Source organism: Hypanus sabinus, chromosome 6 (genome assembly GCF_030144855.1).
Source record: "Hypanus sabinus isolate sHypSab1 chromosome 6, sHypSab1.hap1, whole genome shotgun sequence".
NCBI lineage: Eukaryota > Metazoa > Chordata > Chondrichthyes > Myliobatiformes > Dasyatidae > Hypanus > Hypanus sabinus.
In genome coordinates, this window is record NC_082711.1 from 180,622,533 (window position 1) to 180,646,929 (window position 24,397).

At 56.4% G+C, this 24,397-nt stretch overlaps 1 protein-coding gene across 2 annotated transcripts in view; it reads left to right on the forward strand.

Annotated features, from left to right (window-relative positions):
• Positions 1-24,397, forward strand: part of si:ch211-167j9.5 (tyrosine kinase receptor Cad96Ca) — a 67,209-nt gene that overhangs the window by 15,447 nt on the left and 27,365 nt on the right. For both annotated transcript variants that reach the window (XM_059973740.1, XM_059973741.1), the window contains 3 exons: positions 7,205-7,303; positions 10,584-10,744; positions 13,657-13,788. In XM_059973740.1, the coding sequence (XP_059829723.1) occupies positions 7,205-7,303; positions 10,584-10,744; positions 13,657-13,788 (392 nt within the window). The remainder of the gene's footprint in view (positions 1-7,204; positions 7,304-10,583; positions 10,745-13,656; positions 13,789-24,397) is intronic.

Sequence of the window (24,397 nt, forward strand, 5' to 3'; positions counted from 1 at the left end):
TCAGTTCCCTCAGAGTGGTGTGGCTGGTGCAGGCGGGGTCCCTGGCAGAGAAAATGTGTCTCCAGTGTGTGCCAGCTCGGAGGGCGGTCACTGTACGGGTACCTCTGCAGGGTCCTGAGGCGGAGAGCCGCCAGCTGGGTGCGGACACACACCAATGACTGACCACCCTCCGCGATCAGAATACTCAGGACCACAGAGAGACCCAATGCCTCCTGTTGCCCCAGAAGTCCACCTTCTGGATCCTGGATACAAACACTGTGGACAGGACTAAAGTAATCAGCTGATTGGTCACTTATGCCCTCCCCGTACGAGATCACACAAAAGAGCCGGGCAGAGATCTTTGTCTCCAATTCCTGCCAGTTCACCGGCCAGGTCTCCTCCGTCGAGCTCAGGTAGACCCCCAAGTAGAGGAGGTGTGTGGTGCTCCACACAAACGGCCTCAATCCCTCTGGTAGGGAGTCCACCTGCCACTGACCCACCAGGAGGCCCGAGCCCTTCTCCCGTTGACCCTTGCAGAGGATGCAGCTGAGAAAACCCGCTGGCATTCTCACTCCCACTGCAAGTCAACGGGGTCGGTGACCATGAGGAGGATGCCGTCAGTGTAAGCCGACAGGACAACCTCCGTGTCCGGTTCACGCAGAACCAAACCCGTTAACTTCCCGCAGAGTAGGCACAGGAATGGCTCCATGCAAACAGAGTTCAGCTGTCCTGACATTGAGCACCCCTGGCACACTCCCCTCCCAAAGCACAAGAGCGCCGTCAGGGACCCGTCGACCTTAACTAGGCACCCTGCAGCGGGGTACAGCAGGGGTGGACGTCTGACACGACGATGCCCCGACCTTAACTAGGCACCCTGCAGCGGGGTACAGCAGGGGTGGACGTCTGACACGACGATGCCCCGACCTTAACTAGGCACCCTGCAGTGGGGTACAGCAGGGGTGGACGTCTGACACGACGATGCCCCGACCTTAACTAGGCACCCTGCAGCGGGGTACAGCAGGGGTGGACTTCTGACACGACGATGACCCGACCTTAACTAGGCACCCTGCAGCGGGGTACAGCAGGGGTGGACGTCTGACACAACGATGCCCCGACCTTAACTAGGCACCCTGCAGTGGGGTACAGCAGGGGTGGACGTCTGACACGACGATGCCCGACCTTAACTAGGCACCCTGCAGTCGGACATGGGCCACCCCAGCCCAAACGCTTGCAGAGTCCCCGTGGTCCACCCTGTTAAACAACTTATCTTGGTCGAGGCAGGGAAGAGCGACCAACAGACCAGCCTCTCAGTATAGGTCGATGGGATCCCAGACAAGGTGGATATTGCCCTGGATCGAGCACCTTGGGACTGTTTAGGACTGATCAGGGTGGAACACTTGCACCAGCACAGAGCCCAGACAGTCAGCCATTGCCCGGGCAAAGATCTCACAGTCTGCACCGAGGAGGGATACTGGGTGCCAATGCCACAGGCTACGGAGATCCCCCTTCTTTGGCAGCAGGGCCATCACCATGTTCTCCACCCATATATGGGTCAGCGAGAAAAGAGCCGCATACAAGGAATGGACTTCCACAATAATTCTCACCAAATCTGTGACGGAGAAGCCATCCTCTTTCAGTAACTCCATGAGCTGCCTGTGGGCACCACTCGAGAGGGCAGAAGAAGGGTGAGGTGTGATCCAGATCCTGCAGCATCTGGATCTGCGACCTCACGTAAGCGCCTCGGGACCTCTCCAGCTGCAGGTGCCTCAGTGCCTCATTCTTCCTCTGGCACTCATCCCAGAGGGGCTGTTCTCTATTGGTCAACCCCAGCCAGGACTCCAAGTCAATCAGTTCCTTCTCATGCCAATCGATCCCAGTCAACTGCTGCTTGGTCGACTCCGTTCTCCCTGCCAGATCCTCCAAAACTGCTGGGAATGGCCATCGTCCAGTAGCCAGTCGTTGAAATGCCAGTACACGGACCGCACCCGTGCAGGCAGCACATTCATCTCCACCCACTGCAGGTGGTGGTACCAGCACGCAACCTGGCATATGGAGTGTGCCCCTGGAGTTGTACAGTTGATCGATCTGCAAGCCTCCACTCACCTCCTCGAAAAGCACAGAGGTCAGGGTGAAGGCTCCACCACACATTGACTAAGTCAGAGGGTACAACCAACTCCCTTACCGATGCCTGATGACACTGAAACCAGTGCGACCCTTCTCCTCAAGGGTGCAATTGAAGTTACCGTCAAGGATGATGTTCTCACTATGATCTATGGACCCCAGCAATGTGGACATCTCTTGGAAGAGGCGTGCCTGCATCAGGCCGGGTTCAGGGGCGTTCACGCTTACAAAATGCATCGGCACACCATCCTGGGACATGGCGAGGAGAAGCAGGTGGCCTGGCATGAACTCCTGAACCTGAAACATCTCAGGCTGGGAACAAGATGGCCACCCACTGGAAGAGGAGTGATGTGGCTCATGTGGACCCCCCTCACGATTCAGGAGCCGAGTGGATTTGTCACCTGGAACGGCGCGGGTTTCCTGCAAGAAGCTTACCGCATATCTCCTATCCTGGAGGACAGAGAGATGATGGAATCTGCGAAATGTCCCCTACCACCATTGGCATGAAAAGCTGGCACACTTCATGATGCATCTTACTGAGGTGCCTCAATGGAGCCCGAAGAAAAAGGAGCAGAGCTCTCCTTCGAGGCCTCCTCCGTCTTCGCCTTACAACCCTTCTCCAAACTGGCACCTCTCCTTACGGGTCACTTCAGCTCCCATCCTCTTCTTTTGGAGAATCATGCAGACAGACTGAATGGCTCTTTGCAGACCCGGCCATTGATCAGTGGCCAGCTGGGTCTTGAATGGTTTCCTGCAGTAGTCCTTCACAAACCACCAGATCTCCACAAAGGCGGGTTGTAACTCAGTGCTGGAGTCAAAGATGTCTACCATCTCAGTTTCAAAAGAGTCTCCTGTTTCCTCTCACGATGTCCCATGCTCTCGTCACCCTCCAAGCAGTCACCATCTGCACTCAAATTGACCACCTCCCTCTGCCCCAGGCCCTAATGGGAGACCCCTCCGTGTGCACCCCCTTCCCAGAGGACAGAGTAGACAGAGGAAGGCCCCTCCGTGTGAACCCCTTCCCAGAGGACAGAGTAGTGACAGAGGAAGGCCCCTCCATGTGCACCCCCCTTCCCAGAGGACAGTGACAGAGGAAGGCCCCTCCATGTGCACCCCCCCTTCCCAGAGGACAGAGTAGACAGAGGAAGGCCCCTCCATGTGAACCCCCCCTTCCCAGAGGACAGAGTAGACAGAGGAAGGCCCCTCCGTGTGCACCCCCTTCCCAGAGCAGTGACAGAGGAAGGCCCCTCCGTGTGCACCCCCCTTCCCAGAGGACAGAGTAGACAGAGGAAGGCCCCTCCGTGTGCACCCCCTTCCCAGAGGACAGAGCAGAGACAGAGGAAGGCCCCTCCGTGTGCACCCCCCTTCCCAGAGGACAGAGTAGTGACAGAGGAAGGCCCCTCCGTGTGCACCCTCTTCCCAGAGGACAGAGTAGACAGAGGAAGGCCCCTCCATGTGCACCCCCCCCCCACTTCCCAGAGGACAGAGTAGTGACAGAGGAAGGCCCCTCTGTGTGCACCCCCCTTTCCAGAAGACATAGTGACAGAGGAAGGCCCCTCCGTGTGCACCCCCCCCCACTTCCCAGAGGACAGAGTAGTGATAGAGGAAGGCCCCTCCGTGTGCACCCCCTTCCCAGAGGACAGAGTAGTGACAGAGGAAGGCCCCTCCGTGTGCACCCCCCTTTCCAGAAGACATAGTGACAGAGGAAGGCCCCTCCGTGTGCACCCCCCCCACTTCCCAGAGGACAGAGTAGTGACAGAGGAAGGCCCCTCCGTGTGCACCCCCTTCCCAGAGGACAGAGTAGTGACAGAGGAAGGCCCCTCCGTGTGCACCCCCCTTCCCAGAGGGCAGAGTAGTGACGGAGGAAGGCCGCTCCGTGTGAACCCCCTTCCCAGAGGACAGAGTAGTGACAGAGGAAGGCCCCTCCGTGTGCACCCCCTTCCCAGAGGACAGAGTAGTGACAGAGGAAGGCCCCTCCGTGTGCACCCCCCTTTCCAGAAGACATAGTGACAGAGGAAGGCCCCTCCGTGTGCACCCCCCTTCCCAGAGGACAGAGTAGTGACGGAGGAAGGCCGCTCCATGTGAACCCCCTTCCCAGAGGACAGAGTAGTGACAGAGGAAGGCCCCTCCGTGTGCACCCCCTTCCCAGAGGACAGAGTAGTGACAGAGGAAGGCCCCTCCGTGTGCACCCCCCCCACTTCCCAGAGGACAGAGTAGTGACAGAGGAAGGCCCCTCCGTGTGCACCCCCCTTTCCAGAAGACATAGTGACAGAGGAAGGCCCCTCCGTGTGCACCCCCTTCCCAGAGGACAGAGTAGTGACAGAGGAAGGCCCCTCCGTGTGCACCCCCTTCCCAGAGGACAGAGTAGTGACAGAGGAAGGCCCCTCCATGTGCACCCCCCTTTCCAGAAGACATAGTGACAGAGGAAGGCCCCTCCATGTGCACCCCCCCTTCCCAGAGGACAGAGTAGACAGAGGAAGGCCCCTCTGTGTGCACCCCCCTTCCCAGAGGACAGAGTAGTGACAGAGGAAGGCCCCTCCATGTGCACCCCCCTTTCCAGAAGACATAGTGACAGAGGAAGGCCCCTCCGTGTGCACCCCCTTCCCAGAGGACAGAGTAGACAGAGGAAGGCCCCTCCGTGTGCACCCCCCTTTCCAGAAGACATAGTGACAGAGGAAGGCCCCTCCGTGTGCACCCCCTTCCCAGAGGACAGAGTAGACAGAGGAAGGCCCCTCTGTGTGCACCCCCCTTCCCAGAGGACAGAGTAGACAGAGGAAGGCCCCTCCATGTGCACCCCCCCTTCCCAGAGGACAGAGTAGACAGAGGAAGGCCCCTCCGTGTGCACCCCCTTCCCAGAGGACAGAGTAGACAGAGGAAGGCCCCTCTGTGTGCACCCCCCTTCCCAGAGGACAGAGTAGACAGAGGAAGGCCCCTCTGCCTCTGGGTCCAGAATACGAGCCTGCTGGGCTGTGCTCATCTCCACACCCTCGTCACCCTCCTCGGAACGTCCCCAACTTCCTCACCCACAGTCCCTCTGATTAGCTGCGCGGGATGGTGATCCCCGGCTACTCGGTTCCCTCGTGGACAAGATACTCCACAGCAGGGCACTGGGCCTCAATCTGGGGAACTAACCCCACTGGTGTCGCTGTACCCACAGTCTCCGGGCACAATTCCACAGTAATAGCCTGCTCCTTCTTCCGAATATGCCCAAACTCCTTCCAGGCATGGCACATCGGGCAGCCCTAGCCCACGGGACGGTATAATAATGCCCCTCAAAATAAACCCAAAGCTACCCTTGCTATCCCCACCCTCTCCAGCTGCATAAGCAGTCGGCACTGGAATGAGAATAGATTCTCATATGCCCGCTGAGGTTCCCTAGACCGTATTGGGGTTATTTTCGATCGCACCTTGCCGATGGAACCCAGGTAGGGAAAGGGGGCCTTGACAGGGATATGGGGGATGTGTGAGAGTACTACCATCTGCACGAGGGTCAACACCGGCTCCACCTGCATAAAAACCCTCCCCACCCTTAACCCCCATACCCCAGGCTAGAAGCACATTTCTCACCAACGTCAAATAGAAAATGGTCTTTCCATTTAAAACCTTTGATACAACAATGTTCCCCAATGTGCAACAGTCTCCCCCCACCCCCGTGGCTTTTAAAGCACCGTTCCTACTGATTGTAGTAAATACAGTACATTGTACACTGTTCTTTAGTAGTTAAGTTGAATGGGTACCTCTTCGCTGGCTGTTACTCCTAAGCCCGCAGCCTCAGCATACAGACAGACATACTTTATTGATCCCAAGGGAAATTGGGTTTCGTTACAGCCGCACCAACCAAGAATAGAGAAGAAATATAGCAATATACAACTGCAGTGTCAACATCTTCGAGCTGCAGTCTGCCCTGACGATCACAACACAGTCCAAAATTCAACACCACCACCAGGAATTTAAATCGTTCAACACCAAGCGGAACACAGCAAACAGATTCAAAAAGGAAACAGTTCCAAGATGGGAGGGGAGAAGTTAGGAAAGGCTGTGGATAGGCAGAAGGTCCATGCACGTTGAAGCCTCAGGACGTCCATGCTGCTGCGGTGATGAAGCCATCTCCTTGGCCGGTTCACTCTTCCTTTGGCCACCCAGATGTGCCCTCCAAACGGGAGATTCCCATGGTCACCAACAGAACAAACCCACCCCTGCAAAGTCTAGGTTTGAACTTTGAAAACCCACAAGCTGCTCAGTGCTCAAGAAACGGACAGAACGGTCTCCAGCAGTCCGTCCAGGAAAGAAACTGTTCCAGTCCATGGCCAAGATGAAACTCCACGTTCCCAAAGATTTCTGCTGTCTCCAAACCTGTTCTTTTATGACTTCACCATAAAATTTTCATCTTTAGCAGAAAAAGCTACCACAGTGTGACCCTCTGTCACTACCACCCCACCCTCAGTACCTCCCTCCCACAGTGTGACCCTCTGTCACTACCACCCCACCCTCAGTACCTCCCTCCCACAGTGTGACCCTCTGTCACTACCACCCCACCCTCAGTACCTCCCTCCCACAGTGTGACCCTCTGTCACTACCACCCCTCCCTCAGTACCTCCCTCCCACAGTGTGACCCTCTGTCACTACCACCCCACCCTCAGTACCTCCCTCCCACAGTGTGACCCTCTGTCACTACCACCCCACCCTCAGTACCTCCCTCCCACAGTGTGACCCTCTGTCACTACCACCCCACCCTCAGTACCTCCCTCCCACAGTGTGACCCTCTGTCACTACCACCCCACCCTCAGTACCTCCCTCCCACAGTGTGACCCTCTGTCACTACCACCCCACCCTCAGTACCCCTCCCACAGTGTGACCCTCTGTCACTACCACCCCACCCTCAGTACCCCTCCCACAGTTTGACTCTCCCTCAGTACCCCTCCCACAGTGTGACCCTCCCTCAGTCCCACCCCTCCCACAGTGTGACCCTCCCTCGGTACCACCCCTCCCACAGTGTGACTCTCCCTCGGTACCACCCCTCCCACAGTGTGACTCTCCCTCGGTACCACCCCTCTGATCTTTCATCCAGGGTAGTTCTGAACTCTGACCTGTTGACCCCTAACAGCCGTGTCGCAGAAGAAGATGAAGGCGGAGATCAGCATCATGAAGAAACTTGGATACCACAAGAACGTGATCCAGCTGTTGGAGTGGAACATTCTGGAAGGTATGAGCTCAGATCCGATGAGCCAGCCCAGTGAGGCCTCTCTTGCCCTCGCCCCTGTGTTGAGCTCGCTCACAAAGCGTAAACCGGCTGGTCACGTGACTGGTGAGGTTGTTCAACTACTCACAGACCTGGTAGGCAGTCAGCTTCAGATTAGAAGCATTGAGAACAGCAATGGGGAAGAATTTCTTTAGCCAGCGAGTGGTGAATCTGTGGAATTCATTGCCAAGTCACTGGGTATATTTAAAGCAGAGGCTGGCAGGTTATGAGTTGGGGTGTTATAGGCAATGGGGAAAAGGCAGGGGAATAGGGTTGAGAGGGATGATGGAATGGTGGAGCAGACTGAATGGCCTCATTCTGCTCAGTGGTTTTGTGGTCATATGGAGCCTTATTGGGGCTGGTCTGCTGGTTTCTCAACGATGTGTACTGCTCTGTCACCACTCTCAGCAGGTCAGACAACATCTATGGTCCACGTTTCGGGCCAAGTGCCTTCATCAGAACTGGAAAGGAAGTGAGTGGGTGGGGCGGAGGATGAACGAAGAAGCTGGGAGGGGATAGGTGGAAAGGGGAAAGTCTGAGGAAGAAAGGATCTGATAGAACAGGAGACTGGGCCAATGGGAGAAAGGGAAGGAGGGGCACTGGAGAAGGGTGAAAAGAAGTGAAGGGGTGAGAGAGGAACCAAAGTAGGGAATGGAAAATGGAGAAGGGGAGGGCGAGAAACCTCTGGAAGTTGGAGAATTCCATGTTCATGCCATCAGGTCGGAGACCAGCCAAATCATAGAACAGTACAGCACATTACAGGCCCTTCAGCCCACAATGTTGTGCTGACCCTCAAACCCTGCTTCCCATATAACCCCCCCAACTTAAATTCCTCCATATACCTGTCTAGTAGTCTCTCAAACTTCACTAGTGTATCTGCCTCCACCACTGACTCAGGCAGTGCATTCCACGCACCAACCACTCTCTGAGTGCAAAACCTTCCTCTAATATCCCCCTTGAACTTCTCTCCCCTTACCTTAAAGCCATGTCCTCTTGTACCAAGCAGTGGTGCCCTGGGGAAGAGGCGCTGGCTGTCCACTCTGTCTATTCCTCTTAATATCTTGTATACCTCTATCATGTCTCCTCTCATCCTCCTCTCCAAAGAGTAAAGCCCTAGCTCCCTTAATCTCTGATCATAATCCATACTCTCTAAACCAGTCAGCATCCTGGTAAATCTCCTCTGTACCCTTTCCAATGCTTCCACATCCTTCCTATACTGAGGCAACCAAAACTGGACACAGTACTCCAAGTGTGACCTAACTAGAGTTTTATAGAGCTGCATCATTACATCGCGTCTCTTAAACTCTATCCCTCGACTTATGAAAGCTAACACCCCATAAGCTTTCTTAACTACCCTATCTACCTGTGAGGCAACTTTCAGGGATCTGTGGACATGTACCCCCAGATCCCTCTGCTCCTCCACACTACCAAGTATCCTGCCATTTCCTTTGTACTCTGCCTTGGAGTTTGTCCTTCCAAAGTGTACCACCTCACACTTCACTGGGTTGAACTCCATCTGTCACTTCTCAGCCCACTTCTGCATCCTATCAATGTCTCTCTGCAATCTTCGACAATCCTCTACACTATCTACAACACCACCAACCTTAGTGTCATCTGAAAACTTGCCAACCCACCCTTCTACCCCCACATCCAGGTTGTTAATAAAAATCACAAAAAGTAGAGGTCCCAGAACAGATCCTTGTGGGACACCACTAGTCACAACCCTCCAATCTGAATGTACTCCCTCCACCACAACCCTCTGCCTTCTGCAGGCAAGCCAATTCTGAATCCACCTGGCCAAACTTCCCTGGATCCCATGCCTTCTGACTTTCTGAATAAGCCTACCGTGTGGAACCTTGTCAAATGCCTTACTAAAATCCATGTAAATCGCATCCGCTGCACTACCCTCATCTATATGCCTGGTCACCTCCTCAAAGAACTCTATCAGGCTGTTAGGCATGATCTGCCCTTCACAAAGCCATGTTGACTGTCCCTGATCAGGCCATGATTCTCTAAATGCCCATAGATCCTACCTCTAAGAAGCCAGATTGAATATGAGGTGTTGCTCCTCCAACCTGAGTTTTGGACTCATTCAATCAGCTTTATTCTTCATCTTTGGAATGTGGGAGATAACCAGAGCAGCCAAGAAATCCTACGCATTCAGGGAGAGTACGTACAGCCTCCCTACGGACAGTGGTGGGAATTGAACCCAGGTTGCTGTTCCCTACCATGACAGCTAAATCACATGGGATTGGGATAGAGTCTAAAGATTAGCCTTTTCTGTGACATATAATAGACAATAGACAATAGGTGCAGAAGTAGACCATTCGGCCCCTCGAGTCTGCACCGCCATTCTGAGATCATGGCTGATCATTCACTATCAAATCCCAGTCCCTGCCTTGTCCCCATATCCCTTGATTCCCCTATCCATCAGACATCTATCCAGCTCCTTCTTGAAAGCATCCAGAGAATTGGCCTCCACCGTCTTCCGAGGCAGTGCATTCCACACCTCCACAACTCTCTGGGAGAAGAAGCTCTTCCTCAACTCTGTTTTAAATAACTGACCTCTTATTCTCAATCCATGCCCTCTGGTACTGGACTCTCCCAACATCTGGAACATATTTCCTGCCTCAATCCTATCAAATCCTTTAATTATCTTAAATGTTTCAATCAGATCCCCTCTCAATCTCCTCAATTCCAGCGTGTACAAGCCCAATCTCTCCAATCTCTCTGCGTAAGACAGCCCTGCCATCCCAGGAATCAACCTAGTGAATCTACGCTGCACTTCCTCAATTGCCAGAATGTCCTTCCTTAAACCTGGAGACCAAAACTGTACACAATATTCCAGGTGTGGTCTCACCAGGGCCCTGTACAAATGCAAAAGAATATCCTTGCTCTTGTATTCAATTCCCCTTGTAACAAAGGCCAATATTCCATTTGCCCTCTTCACTGCCTGTTGCACTTGCTCATTCACCTTCAGTGACTGGTGAACTAGGACTCCTAGGTCTCTTTGCATTTCTCTCTTACCTAACTCGACACCGTTCAGACAATACTCTGCCCTCTTGTTCCAGCTTCCAAAGTGGATAACTTCACATATCCATGAAAACGTACAGGGAAATGTGTAATGAAATGTGTCGGCAGTGACACTGAGGCCAGGACTTAACATGAGGAGCTAACAGGCTGACTGGTACTCCGGGTCCTCGTGTCTCCAAATGCTAACGAGCTTGTGCCTGGTGCTTTGCAGAGCCCTACATTCTGATAATGGAGCATGTGGGCTCCCAGAACCTGAAGAGCTTCCTGCAGATGAACAGGGAGCAGCTTTCCGGCCGCAAGGACCTCCTGTCCCAGCTGACTCTGGCGGGATACTTCATCTCACTGGGCATGCAGCACATTGCCTCAAAGAAGGTAAAGGTCGAGCTGGGCTGGGCTGGGCTGGCGTGGTGAGCACGTGCCAGCGGATGTGGGCGGCCTCTTTGCTCCTGATCTTCCAGTGGTCGGGGCCGGATATTTATAAAGCTCCAGTCAGGCTGCATCCTGGCTACTGCATTCAGTTCCAGTCACCCTCCTGTAGAGATTTTAAAAGACAGGTCAGTTTTATTTGTCATATGTACATCGAAACACACCGTGAAATGTGTCATTTGTATCAACGACTAACGCAGTCCAAAGATGTGCTGGGGGCAGCCCACAAGTGCAGCCACACCTCTGGCACCAACATAGCATGCCCACAATTTACTAACCATAACCTGGACTGTGGGAGAAAACCAGAGCACCCGGAGGAAACCCACACAGCCACTGGGAGAACGTACAAACTCCTTACAGACACCTACGTTCTGTCCGCCAGAGAAAGCAAGATCTCCCAGTGGCCACACATTTTAATTCCACGCCCCATTCCCATTCTGATAAGTCTATCCATGGCCTCCTCTACTGTCAAGATGAATCCACACTCAGGTTGGAGGAACGACACCTTATGTACCGGCTGGGTAGCCTCCAACCTGATGGCATGAACATTGACTTCACTAACTTCCGTTAATGCCCATCCTCCCCTTCTTATCCCATCCCTTATTTATTACTCCCCCCTTTCTTTTCTCTTTCTCTTTTTTTCTCTCTCTGCCCCTCTCACAATCACTCTGCCTGTTCTCCATCTCCCTCTGGCGTTCCCCTCCCCCTTTCTTTCTCCCGAGGCCTCCCGTCCTAGATCCTTTCCCTTCTCCAGCTCTGTATCCCTTTTGCCAATCAACTTTCCATCTCTTAGCTTCACCCCTCTCCCTCCTGTCTTCTATCATTTGGGATCTCCCTCTCCCCTTTTCAAATTACTATCTCTTTTTTCAGTTAGCCCTGATGAAGGGTCTCGGCCTGAAACGTCGACAGCACTTCTCCCTATAGATGCTGCCTGACCTGCTGTGTTCCACCAGCATTTTGTGTGTGTTGCTTGAATTTCCAGCATCTGCAGATTTCCTCGTGTTTGCATCCTTACAGACAGTGCTGGGATTAGACCTGGGTTGTTGGTGCTGTAAGAGTGTTTTGCTAACCGCTACACTACCGTATGAAGATTTTGGAGAGGGTACAGAAGAGGTCTACCAGGATGAGAGATTAGACAAACCTGGAGTGTTTTCCCTGGAGCGAGAGAGGCTGAGCATCACCAGAAGACCTAAGAGCAGAACTAGGCCATTCAGCCCATCAAGTCTACTCTCTCATTCCATCATGGCTGATTTATTATCCCCCTCAACCCATTCTCCTGCTTCTCCCTGTAACCTTTGATGCCCTGACTAATCAAGAACCTATCAAGCTCCCCTTTGTGGACTTGGCCTCCACAGCTGTCTTTGGTAATGAATTCCACAGATTCACCACCCTCTGGTGAAAGAAATTTCCCCTCATCTCTGTTCTAAATGGATGTCACTCTGTTCTGAGGCTGTGCCCTCCAGTCCTAGACTCTCCCACTTTTGGAAACGTCCTCTCCATGTCCATTCTATCTAAGCTTTTCAATATGCGATGAGATACCCCATCATTCTTCGAAAATCCATTGACTATAGGCCCAGGGGCATCAAATACTCCTCATGTTAATCCTTTCATTCCCTGGATCATTGCCATAAATCTCCTCTAGAGCCTCTCCAATGCCAGCACACCCTTTCTTAGATATGGGGCCCAAAACTGCTTCCAATGTGCTATGAGCACAGAAGAAGAATGTGCAAGTTTTGGAGAGGGTGCAGAAGAGATTTAGAGAATGAACAGGTTTATGTTAATTTCTATGGAGGCCGAGGAGAGACCTGATTGAGGTTTATAAGATTATGAGAGGCATAGATAGAACAGACAAAAACTAGTATGTTCCATGAGTTGGGATGTCTAATACCAGAGGACATGCATTTAAGTTGTGGGGGTGGGTCATTTCAGAGGAGATGTGAGGGGTAAGTTTTTGTACTAAGAGTGGGGTGGCTGCCCGGAATGCACTGCTGGGGTGATGGTCGAGGCAGAAATCATGTAAACGTTTAAGAGGTTCTTAGATACACAAATGAACGTGCAGGAAATTAGGATGCCACTGTAACGTAGCAGTTGACATGACACTATCACGGTTCAGGGTGTCGGAGTTCAGTGTTCTCTGTGAGAACGTTTGTATGTTATTCCCATGTGTACATGGGTCCTCCCACAGTCCAAACACATACCGGTCAGCAAGTCATAAATTGTCCTGTGATTAAGCCAGAGTTAAATAGGTGGGTTGCTGGGCAGTGTGGCTCACTGGGCTGCATTCTGTGCTGTATCTCTAAATAAAGTGGATGGATATGGACATTGTGTAGGCAGAAGGGCTTCATTAATTTGGATGTTTGACTAGCTTAATTAGCTTGGTACAACATTGTGGGTCTATGGAACTGCTCACACTCCAGCCTGCTGGTATGCACATTGAATTCTCCAATTTCCGGTTATTCCCTCCCCCTCCCCCTATCCCAGGTCCCTCTCTGCCTCTCTCCCCCTTCTGCTTCTTTATCTCTACAGTTCTTTCATGCTTATACCCTCCCCTCCCCCCTTTATCTTTCCTCTGATTGGTTTTCCACCTAGCGCCTCTAGGCCCTACCCCCTCCCCTATCTCGATTACTGGGCTTCGGTCCTCTCTTCCCCCCCCCCCCATTCCTGATGAAGGGTCTCGGCCCGAAACGTTGGCTACTCTTTTCTCACGGATGCTGCCTGACCTGCTGAGTTCTTTGTGTTGGTGTTCCACATGGCATGGTTGGGTTTGCCATCACTGGCCGAGTGGCGCCACCCAGTGGTGAGTCCTGGACTGGCAACGCGTGCTCCGTGTGGTCCTTGAAGCTGACTTCTCTTTGCAGATCGCCCACCGGGACTTGGCTGCCCGAAACATCCTGGTGGGGCGCTTTCCCCAGGAGTGTAAGATTGCAGAGTTCAGTCTGGCCACTGACTGTTCTGATCCTCTGGTCAAGCTGCAGAAGAAGGGGAGCGGGGTGAGTAACTGGGGGGAGTACATTTGTCAGGGGCTTCTATTACACTGCGGTAGTGGGTGTGCAACGCCCTGCCAGCAGGGTGATAGAAGCAGATATGTCAGGGACATTTAAAAAACTTAGATAGGCACACGGATGACAGAAAAATTGAGAATTATGTGTGAGGGAAGGGTTAGATTGATCGTATTAATTAAAGATCGGGAGGAATTGCTGGGCGAAAGTGCCTGTGCTGTGCTGTAGACTTCACTGTTCCACGAAACAAAATTACTTTAACTTCACCAACAAACCCTCATCATAAAAAAAACATTTTTGTTGTTAAAGTATACACTGACAGACCTGTCCCCACCGGTACCGTACCCCGGTGTCACACAGCGACAGACCCATCCCCACCGGTACCGTACCCCAGTGTCACACAGTGACAGACCCGTGCCCACTGGTACCATACCCCGGTGTTACACAGTGACGGACCCGTCCCCACCGGTACCGTACCCCGGTGTCACACAGCGACAGACCCGTCCCCACCGGTACCGTACCCCGGTGTTACACAGTGACGGACCCGTCCCCACCGGTACCGAACCCCGGTGTTACACAGTGTCAGACCCGTCCCCACCGGTACCATACCCCGGTGTTACACAGTGACGGACCCGTCCCCACCTGTACCGTACCCCGGTGTCACACAGTGACAGACCCGTCCCCACCGGTACCGTACCCCGGTGTCACACAGTGTCAGACCCGTCCCCACCGGTACCGTACCCTGGTGTTACACAGTGACAGACCCGTCCCCACCGGTACCGTACCCCGGTGTTATACAGTGACAGACCCGTCCCCACCGGTACCGTACCCCAGTGTCACACAGTGACAGACCCGTCCCCACCGGTACCATACCCCGGTGTTACGCAGTGTCAGACACGTCCCCACGGGTACCGTACCCCGGTGTTACACAGTGTCAGACCCGTCCCCACCGGTACCGTACCCCGGTGTTACGCAGTGTCAGACACGTCCCCACGGGTACCGTACCCCGGTGTTACACAATGTCAGACCCGTCCCTACCGGTACCGTACCCCGGTGTTACACAGTGACAGACCCGTCCCCACCGGTACCGTACCCCGGTGTCACACAGTGTCAGACCCGTCCCCACCGGTACCGTACCCCGGTGTTACGCAGTGACAGACACATCCCCACCGGTACCGTACCCCTGTGTCATACAGTGACAGACCCATCCCCACCGGTACCGTACCCCGGTGTTACACAGTGACAGACCCGTCCCCACCGGTACCGTACCCCAGTGTCACACAGTGACAGACCCGTCCCCACAGGTACCATACCCCGGTGTAATACAGTGACAGACCCGTCCCCACCGGTACCGTACCCCGGTGTTACACGGTGTCAGACCCGTCCCCACCAGTACCGTACCCCGGTGTTATACAGTGACAGACCCGTCCCCACCGGTACTGTACCCTGGTGTTACACGGTGTCAGACCCATCCCCACCGGTACCGTACCCCGTTGTTATACAGTGTCAGATCCGTCCCCACCGGTACCGTATCCCGGTGTTACACAGTGTCAAACCCGTCCCCACCGGTACCATACCCTTGTGTTATACAGTGTCAGACCCGTCCCCACCGGTACCGTACCCCGGTGTCACACAGTGACAGACCCGTCCCCACCGGTACCGTACCCCGGTGTTATACCCATCCCCACCGGTACTGTACCCCGGTGTTACACGGTGTCAGACCCGTCCCCACCGGTACCGTACCCCGGTGTTACACAGTGTCAGATCCGTCCCCACCAGTACAGTACCCCGGTGTTATACAGTGACAGACCCGTCCCCACCGGTACCGTACCCCGGTGTTACACGGTTTCAGACCCGTCCCCACCGGTACCGTACCCCGGTGTTACACGGTGACAGACTCGTCCCCACCGGTACCGTACCCCGTTGTTACACAGTGACAGACCCATCCCCACCGGTACCGTACCCCGGTGTTACACAGTGTCAGATCCGTCCCCACCGGTACCGTACCCCGGTGTTACACAGTGACAGACCCGTCCCCACCGGTACCGTACCCCGGTGTTACACAGTGACAGACCCATCCCCACCGGTACCGTACCCCGGTGTTATACAGTGTCAGACACGTCCCCACCGGTACCGTACCCCGGTGTCATACAGTGACAGACCCGTCCCCACCGGTACCGTACCCTGGCGTTACACAGTGTCAGACCCGTCCCCACTGGTACCGTACCCCGGTGTTACACGGTGTCAGACCCGTCCCCACCGGTACCGTACCCCGGTGTTACACAGTGACAGACCCGTCCCCACCGGTACCATACCCCGGTGTTACACGGTGTCAGACCCGTCCCCACCGGTACCATACACTGGTGTTACACAGTGACAGACCCGTCCGCACCGGTACCGTACCCCGGTGTTACACAGTGACAGACCCGTCCCCACCGGTACCGTACCCCGGTGTTACACAGTGACAGACCCGTCCCCACTGTTACTGTACCCCCGTGTCACACAGTGTAAGACCCGTCCCCACTGTTACTGTACCCCGGTGTTATACAGTGACAGACCCGTCCCCACCAGTACCGTACCCCGGTGTTATACAGTGACAGACCCGTCCCCACCAGTACCGTACCCCGGTGTTACACAGTGTCAGACCCGTCCGCACCGGTACCATACCCCGGTGTTGTAGTGACAGACCCATCCCCACCAGTACCGTACCCCGGTGTTGTAGTGTCAGACCCGTCCCCACCGGTACCGTACCCCGGTGTCATACAGTGACAGATCCGTCCCCACCGGTACCGTACCCCGGTGTTACACGGTGACAGACCCATCACCACCGGTACCGTACTCCAGTGTCACACAGTGACAGACCCGTCCCCACTGTTACTGTACCCCGGTGTCACACAGTGTCAGACCCGTCCCCACTGGTACCGTACCCCGGTGTTACACGGTGTCAGACCCGTCCCCACCGGTACCGTACCCCGGTGTTACACAGTGACAGACCCGTGCCCACAGGTACCGTACCCCGGTGTTACACAGTGACAGACCCGTCCCCACCGGTACCGTACCCCAGTGTCACACAGTGACAGACCCGTCCCCACCGGTACCATACCCCGGTGTAATACAGTGACAGACCCGTCCCCACCGGTACCGTACCCCGGTGTTACACGGTGTCAGACCCGTCCCCACCGGTACCGTACCCCGGTGTTATACAGTGACAGACCCGTCCCCACCGGTACTGTACCCTGGTGTTACACGGTGTCAGACCCATCCCCACCGGTACCGTACCCCGTTGTTATACAGAGTCAGATCCGTCCCCACCGGTACCGTATCCCGGTGTTACACAGTGTCAAACCCGTCCCCACCGGTACCATACCCTTGTGTTATACAGTGTCAGACCCGTCCCCACCGGTACCGTACCCCGGTGTCACACAGTGACAGACCCGTCCCCACCGGTACCGTACCCCGGTGTTATACCCATCCCCACCGGTACTGTACCCCGGTGTTACACGGTGTCAGACCCGTCCCCACCGGTACCGTACCCCGGTGTTACACAGTGTCAGATCCGTCCCCACCAGTACAGTACCCCGGTGTTATACAGTGACAGACCCGTCCCCACCGGTACCGTACCCCGGTGTTACACGGTTTCAGACCCGTCCCCACCGGTACCGTACCCCGGTGTTACACGGTGTCAGACCCGTCCCCACCGGTACCGTATCCGGGTGTTACACGGTGACAGACTCGTCCCCACCGGTACCGTACCCCGTTGTTACACAGTGACAGACCCATCCCCACCGGTACCGTACCCCGGTGTTACACAGTGTCAGATCCGTCCCCACCGGTACCGTACCCCGGTGTTACACAGTGACAGACCCGTCCCCACCGGTACCGTACCCCGGTGTTACACAGTGACAGACCCATCCCCACCGGTACCGTACCCCGGTGTTATACAGTGTCAGACACGTCCCCACCGGTACCGTACCCCGGTGTCATACAGTGACAGACCCGTCCCCACCGGTACCGTACCCCAGTGTCACACAGTGACAGACCCGTCCCCACCGGTACCGTATCCCGGTGTTACACAGTGTCAGACCCGTCCCCACCGGTACCGTATCCCGTTGTTATACAGTGTCAGACCCGTCCCCACCGGTACCGTACCCCGGTGTTATACAGTGACAGATCCGTCCCCACCGGTACCGTACCCCGGTGTTATACAGTGACAGACCCGTCCCCACCGGTACCGTACCCCGGTGTCATACAGTGACAGACCCGTCCCCACCGGTACTGTACCCCGGTGTTACACAGTGACAGGCCCGTCCCCACCGGTACCGTACCCCGGCTTTACGCAGTGTCAGACCCGTCCCTACTGGTACCGTACCCCGGTGTTACACGTTGTCAGACCCGTCCCCACCGGTACCGTACCCCGGTGTTACACGGTGTCAGACCCGTCCCCACCGGTACCATACACTGGTGTTACACGGTGTCAGACCCGTCCCCACCGGTACCATACACTGGTGTTACGCAGTGTCAGACCCGTCCCCACTGGTACCGTACCCCGGTGTCATACAGTGACAGACCCATCCCCACCGGTACCGTACCCCTGTGTCATACAGTGACAGACCCATCCCCACCGGTACCGTACCCCAGTGTTACACAGTGTCAGACCCGTCCCCACCGGTACCGTACTCCAGTGTCACACAGTGACAGACCCGTCCCCACTGTTACTGTACCCCGGTGTCACACAGTGTCAGACCCGTCCCCACCAGTACCGTACCCCGGTGTTATACAGTGACAGATCCGTCCCCACTGGTACCGTACCCCGGTGTAATACAGTGACAGACCCGTCCCCACCGGTACCGTACCCCGGTGTTACACAGTGACAGGCCCGTCCCCACCGGTACCGTACCCCGGCTTTACGCAGTGTCAGACCCGTCCCTACTGGTACCGTACCCCGGTGTTACACGTTGTCAGACCCGTCCCCACCGGTACCATACACTGGTGTTACACGGTGTCAGACCCGTCCCCACCGGTACCATACACTGGTGTTACGCAGTGTCAGACCCGTCCCTACTGGTACCGTACCCCGGTGTTACACGGTGTCAGACCCGTCCCCACCGGTACCATACACTGGTGTTACACGGTGTCAGACCCGTCCCCACCGGTACCATACACTGGTGTTACGCAGTGTCAGACCCGTCCCCACTGGTACCGTACCCCGGTGTCATACAGTGACAGACCCATCCCCACCGGTACCGTACCCCTGTGTCATACAGTGACAGACCCATCCCCACCGGTACCGTACCCCAGTGTTACACAGTGTCAGACCCGTCCCCACCGGTACCGTACTCCAGTGTCACACAGTGACAGACCCGTCCCCACTGTTACTGTACCCCGGTGTCACACAGTGTCAGACCCGTCCCCACCGGTACCGTACCCTGGCGTTACACAGTGTCAGACCCGTCCCCACTGGTACCGTACCCCGGTGTCACACGGTGTCAGACCCGTCCCCACCGGTACCGTACCCCGGTGTTACACAGTGACAGACCCGTCCCCACCGGTACCATACCCCGGTGTTACACGGTGTCAGACCCGTCCCCACCGGTACCATACACTGGTGTTACACAGTGACAGACCCGTCCGCACCGGTACCGTACCCCGGTGTTACACAGTGACAGACCCGTCCCCACCGGTACCGTACCCCGGTGTTACACAGTGACAGACCCGTCCCCACTGTTACTGTACCCCCGTGTCACACAGTGTCAGACCCGTCCCCACTGTTACTGTACCCCGGTGTTATACAGTGACAGACCCGTCCCCACCAGTACCGTACCCCGGTGTTATACAGTGACAGACCCGTCCCCACCAGTACCGTACCCCGGTGTTACACAGTGTCAGACCCATCCCCACCGGTACCATACCCCGGTGTTGTAGTGACAGAACCATCCCCACCAGTACCGTACCCCGGTGTTGTAGTGTCAGACCCGTCCCCACCGGTACCGTACCCCGGTGTCATACAGTGACAGATCCGTCCCCACCGGTACCGTACCCCGGTGTTACACGGTGACAGACCCATCCCCACCGGTACCGTACTCCAGTGTCACACAGTGACAGACCCGTCCCCACTGTTACTGTACCCCGGTGTCACACAGTGTCAGACCCGTCCCCACTGGTACCGTACCCCGGTGTTACACGGTGTCAGACCCGTCCCCACCGGTACCGTACCCCGGTGTTACACAGTGACAGACCCGTGCCCACAGGTACCGTACCCCGGTGTTACACAGTGACAGACCCGTCCCCACCGGTACCGTACCCCAGTGTCACACAGTGACAGACCCGTCCCCACCGGTACCATACCCCGGTGTAATACAGTGACAGACCCGTCCCCACCGGTACCGTACCCCGGTGTTACACGGTGTCAGACCCGTCCCCACCAGTACCGTACCCCGGTGTTATACAGTGACAGACCCGTCCCCACCGGTTCTGTACCCTGGTGTTACACGGTGTCAGACCCATCCCCACCGGTACCGTACCCCGTTGTTATACAGTGTCAGATCCGTCCCCACCGGTACCGTATCCCGGTGTTACACAGTGTCAAACCCGTCCCCACCGGTACCATACCCTTGTGTTATACAGTGTCAGACCCGTCCCCACCGGTACCGTACCCCGGTGTCACACAGTGACAGACCCGTCCCCACCGGTACCGTACCCCGGTGTTATACCCATCCCCACCGGTACTGTACCCCGGTGTTACACGGTGTCAGACCCGTCCCCACCGGTACCGTACCCCGGTGTTACACAGTGTCAGATCCGTCCCCACCAGTACAGTACCCCGGTGTTATACAGTGACAGACCCGTCCCCACCGGTACCGTACCCCGGTGTTACACGGTTTCAGACCCGTCCCCACCGGTACCGTACCCCGGTGTTACACGGTGTCAGACCCGTCCCCACCGGTACCGTATCCCGGTGTTACACGGTGACAGACTCGTCCCCACCGGTACCGTACCCCGTTGTTACACAGTGACAGACCCATCCCCACCGGTACCGTACCCCGGTGTTACACAGTGTCAGATCCGTCCCCACCGGTACCGTACCCCGGTGTTACACAGTGACAGACCCGTCCCCACCGGTACCGTACCCCGGTGTTACACAGTGACAGACCCATCCCCACCGGTACCGTACCCCGGTGTTATACAGTGTCAGACACGTCCCCACCGGTACCGTACCCCGGTGTCATACAGTGACAGACCAGTCCCCACCGGTACCGTACCCCAGTGTCACACAGTGACAGACCCGTCCCCACCGGTACCGTATCCCGGTGTTACACAGTGTCAGACCCGTCCCCACCGGTACCGTATCCCGTTGTTATACAGTGTCAGACCCGTCCCCACCGGTACCGTACCCCGGTGTTATACAGTGACAGATCCGTCCCCACCGGTACCGTACCCCGGTGTTATACAGTGACAGACCCATCCCCACCGGTACCGTACGTACCCCGGTGTTACACAGTGACAGGCCCGTCCCCACCGGTACCGTACCCCGGCTTTACGCAGTGTCAGACCCGTCCCTACTGGTACCGTACCCCGGTGTTACACGTTGTCAGACCCGTCCCCACCGGTACCGTACCCCGGTGTTACACGGTGTCAGACCCGTCCCCACCGGTACCATACACTGGTGTTACACGGTGTCAGACCCGTCCCCACCGGTACCATACACTGGTGTTACGCAGTGTCAGACCCGTCCCCACTGGTACCGTACCCCGGTGTCATACAGTGACAGACCCATCCCCACCGGTACCGTACCCCTGTGTCATACAGTGACAGACCCATCCCCACCGGTACCGTACCCCAGTGTTACACAGTGTCAGACCCGTCCCCACCGGTACCGTACTCCAGTGTCACACAGTGACAGACCCGTCCCCACTGTTACTGTACCCCGGTGTCACACAGTGTCAGACCCGTCCCCACCGGTACCGTACCCCGGTGTTACACAGTGACAGACCCGTCCCCACCGGTACCATACCCCGGTGTTACACGGTGTCAGACCCGTCCCCACCGGTACCATACACTGGTGTTACACAGTGACAGACCCGTCCGCACCGGTACCGTACCCCGGTGTTACACAGTGACAGACCCGTCCCCACCGGTACCGTACCCCGGTGTTACACAGTGACAGACCCGTCCCCACTGTTACTGTACCCCCGTGTCACACAGTGTCAGACCCGTCCCCACTGTTACTGTACCCCGGTGTTATACAGTGACAGACCCGTCCCCACCAGTACCGTACCCCGGTGTCATACAGTGACTGACCCGTCCCCACCGGTACCGTACCCCGGTGTTACACAGTGACAGACCCGTCCCCACTGGTACCGTACCCCGGTGTCATACAGTGACAGACCCATCCCCACCGGTACCTTACCCCTGTGTCATACAGTGACAGACCCATCCCCACCGGTACCGTACCCCAGTGTTACACAGTGTCAGACCCGTCCCCACCGGTACCGTACTCCAGTGTCACACAGTGACAGACCCGTCCCCACTGTTACTGTACCCCGGTGTCACACAGTGTCAGACCCGTCCCCACCGATACCGTACCCTGGCGTTACACAGTGTCAGACCCGTCCCCACTGGTACCGTACCCCGGTGTTACACGGTGTCAGACCCGTCCACACCGGTACCGTACCCCGGTGTTACACAGTGACAGACCCGTCCCCACCGGTACCATACCCCGGTGTTACACGGTGTCAGACCCGTCCCCACCGGTACCATACACTGGTGTTACACAGTGACAGACCCGTCCGCACCGGTACCGTACCCCGGTGTTACACAGTGACAGACCCGTCCCCACCGGTACCGTACCCCGGTGTTACACAGTGACAGACCCGTCCCCACTGTTACTGTACCCCCGTGTCACACAGTGTCAGACCCGTCCCCACTGTTACTGTACCCCGGTGTTATACAGTGACAGACCCGTCCCCACCAGTACCGTACCCCGGTGTTATACAGTGACAGACCCGTCCCCACCAGTACCGTACCCCGGTGTTACACAGTGTCAGACCCGTCCCCACCGGTTCCATAACCCGGTGTTATACAGTGACAGACCCGTCCCCACCAGTACCGTACCCCGGTGTTACACAGTGTCAGACCCGTCCCCACCGGTACCATACCCCGGTGTTATACAGTGACAGACCCATCCCCACCGGTACCGTACCCCGGTGTCATACAGTGACAGACCCGTCCCCACCGGTACCGTACCCCAGTGTTATACAGTGTCAGACTCGTCCCCACTGGTACCGTACCCCGGTGTTGTAGTGACAGACCCATCCCCACCAGTACCGTACCCCGGTGTTGTAGTGTCAGACGCGTCCCCACCGGTACCGTACCCCTGTGTCATACAGTGACAGATCCGTCCCCACCGGTACCGTACCCCGGTGTTACACAGTGACAGACCCGTCCCCACTGGTACCGTACCCCGGTGTCATACAGTGACAGACCCGTCCCCACCGGTACCGTACCCTGGTGTCACACAGTGTCTGACCCGTGCCCACCAGTACCGTACCCTGGTGTTATACAGTGCCAGACCCGTCCCCACCGGTACCGTACCCCGGTGTTACACGGTGACAGACCCGTCCCCACCGGTACCGTACTCCAGTGTCACACAGTGACAGACCCGTCCCCACTGTTACTGTACCCCGGTGTCACACAGTGTCAGACCCGTCCCCTCTGGTACCGTACCCCGGTGTTACACGGTGTCAGACCCGTCCCCACCGGTACCGTACCCCGGTGTTACACAGTGACAGACCCGTCCCCACCGGTACCATACCCCGGTGTTACACGGTGTCAGACCCGTCCCCACCGGTACCATACACTGGTGTTACACAGTGACAGACCCGTCCGCACCGGTACCGTACTCCGGTGTTACACAGTGACAGACCCGTCCCCACCGGTACCGTACCCCGGTGTTACACAGTGACAGACCCGTCCCCACTGTTACTGTACCCCCGTGTCACACAGTGTCAGACCCGTCCCCACTGTTACTGTACCCCGGTGTTATACAGTGACAGACCCGTCCCCACCAGTACTGTACCCCGGTGTTATACAGTGACAGACCCGTCCCCACCAGTACCGTACCCCGGTGTTACACAGTGTCAGACCCGTCCCCACCGGTACCATACCCCGTTGTTATACAGTGTCAGACCCGTCCCCACCGGTACCGTACCCCGGTGTTATACAGTGACAGATCCGTCCCCACCGGTACCGTACCCCGGTGTTATACAGTGACAGACCCATCCCCACCGGTACCGTACCCCGGTGTCATACAGTGACAGACCCGTCCCCACCGGTACCGTACCCCGGTGTTACACAGTGACAGACCCGTCCCCACCGGTACCGTACCCCGGCTTTACGCAGTGTCAGACCCGTCCCTACTGGTACCGTACCCCGGTGTTACACGTTGTCAGACCCGTCCCCACCGGTACCGTACCCCGGTGTTACACGGTGTCAGACCCGTCCCCACCGGTACCATACACTGGTGTTACACGGTGTCAGACCCGTCCCCACCGGTACCATACACTGGTGTTACGCAGTGTCAGACCCGTCCCCACTGGTACCG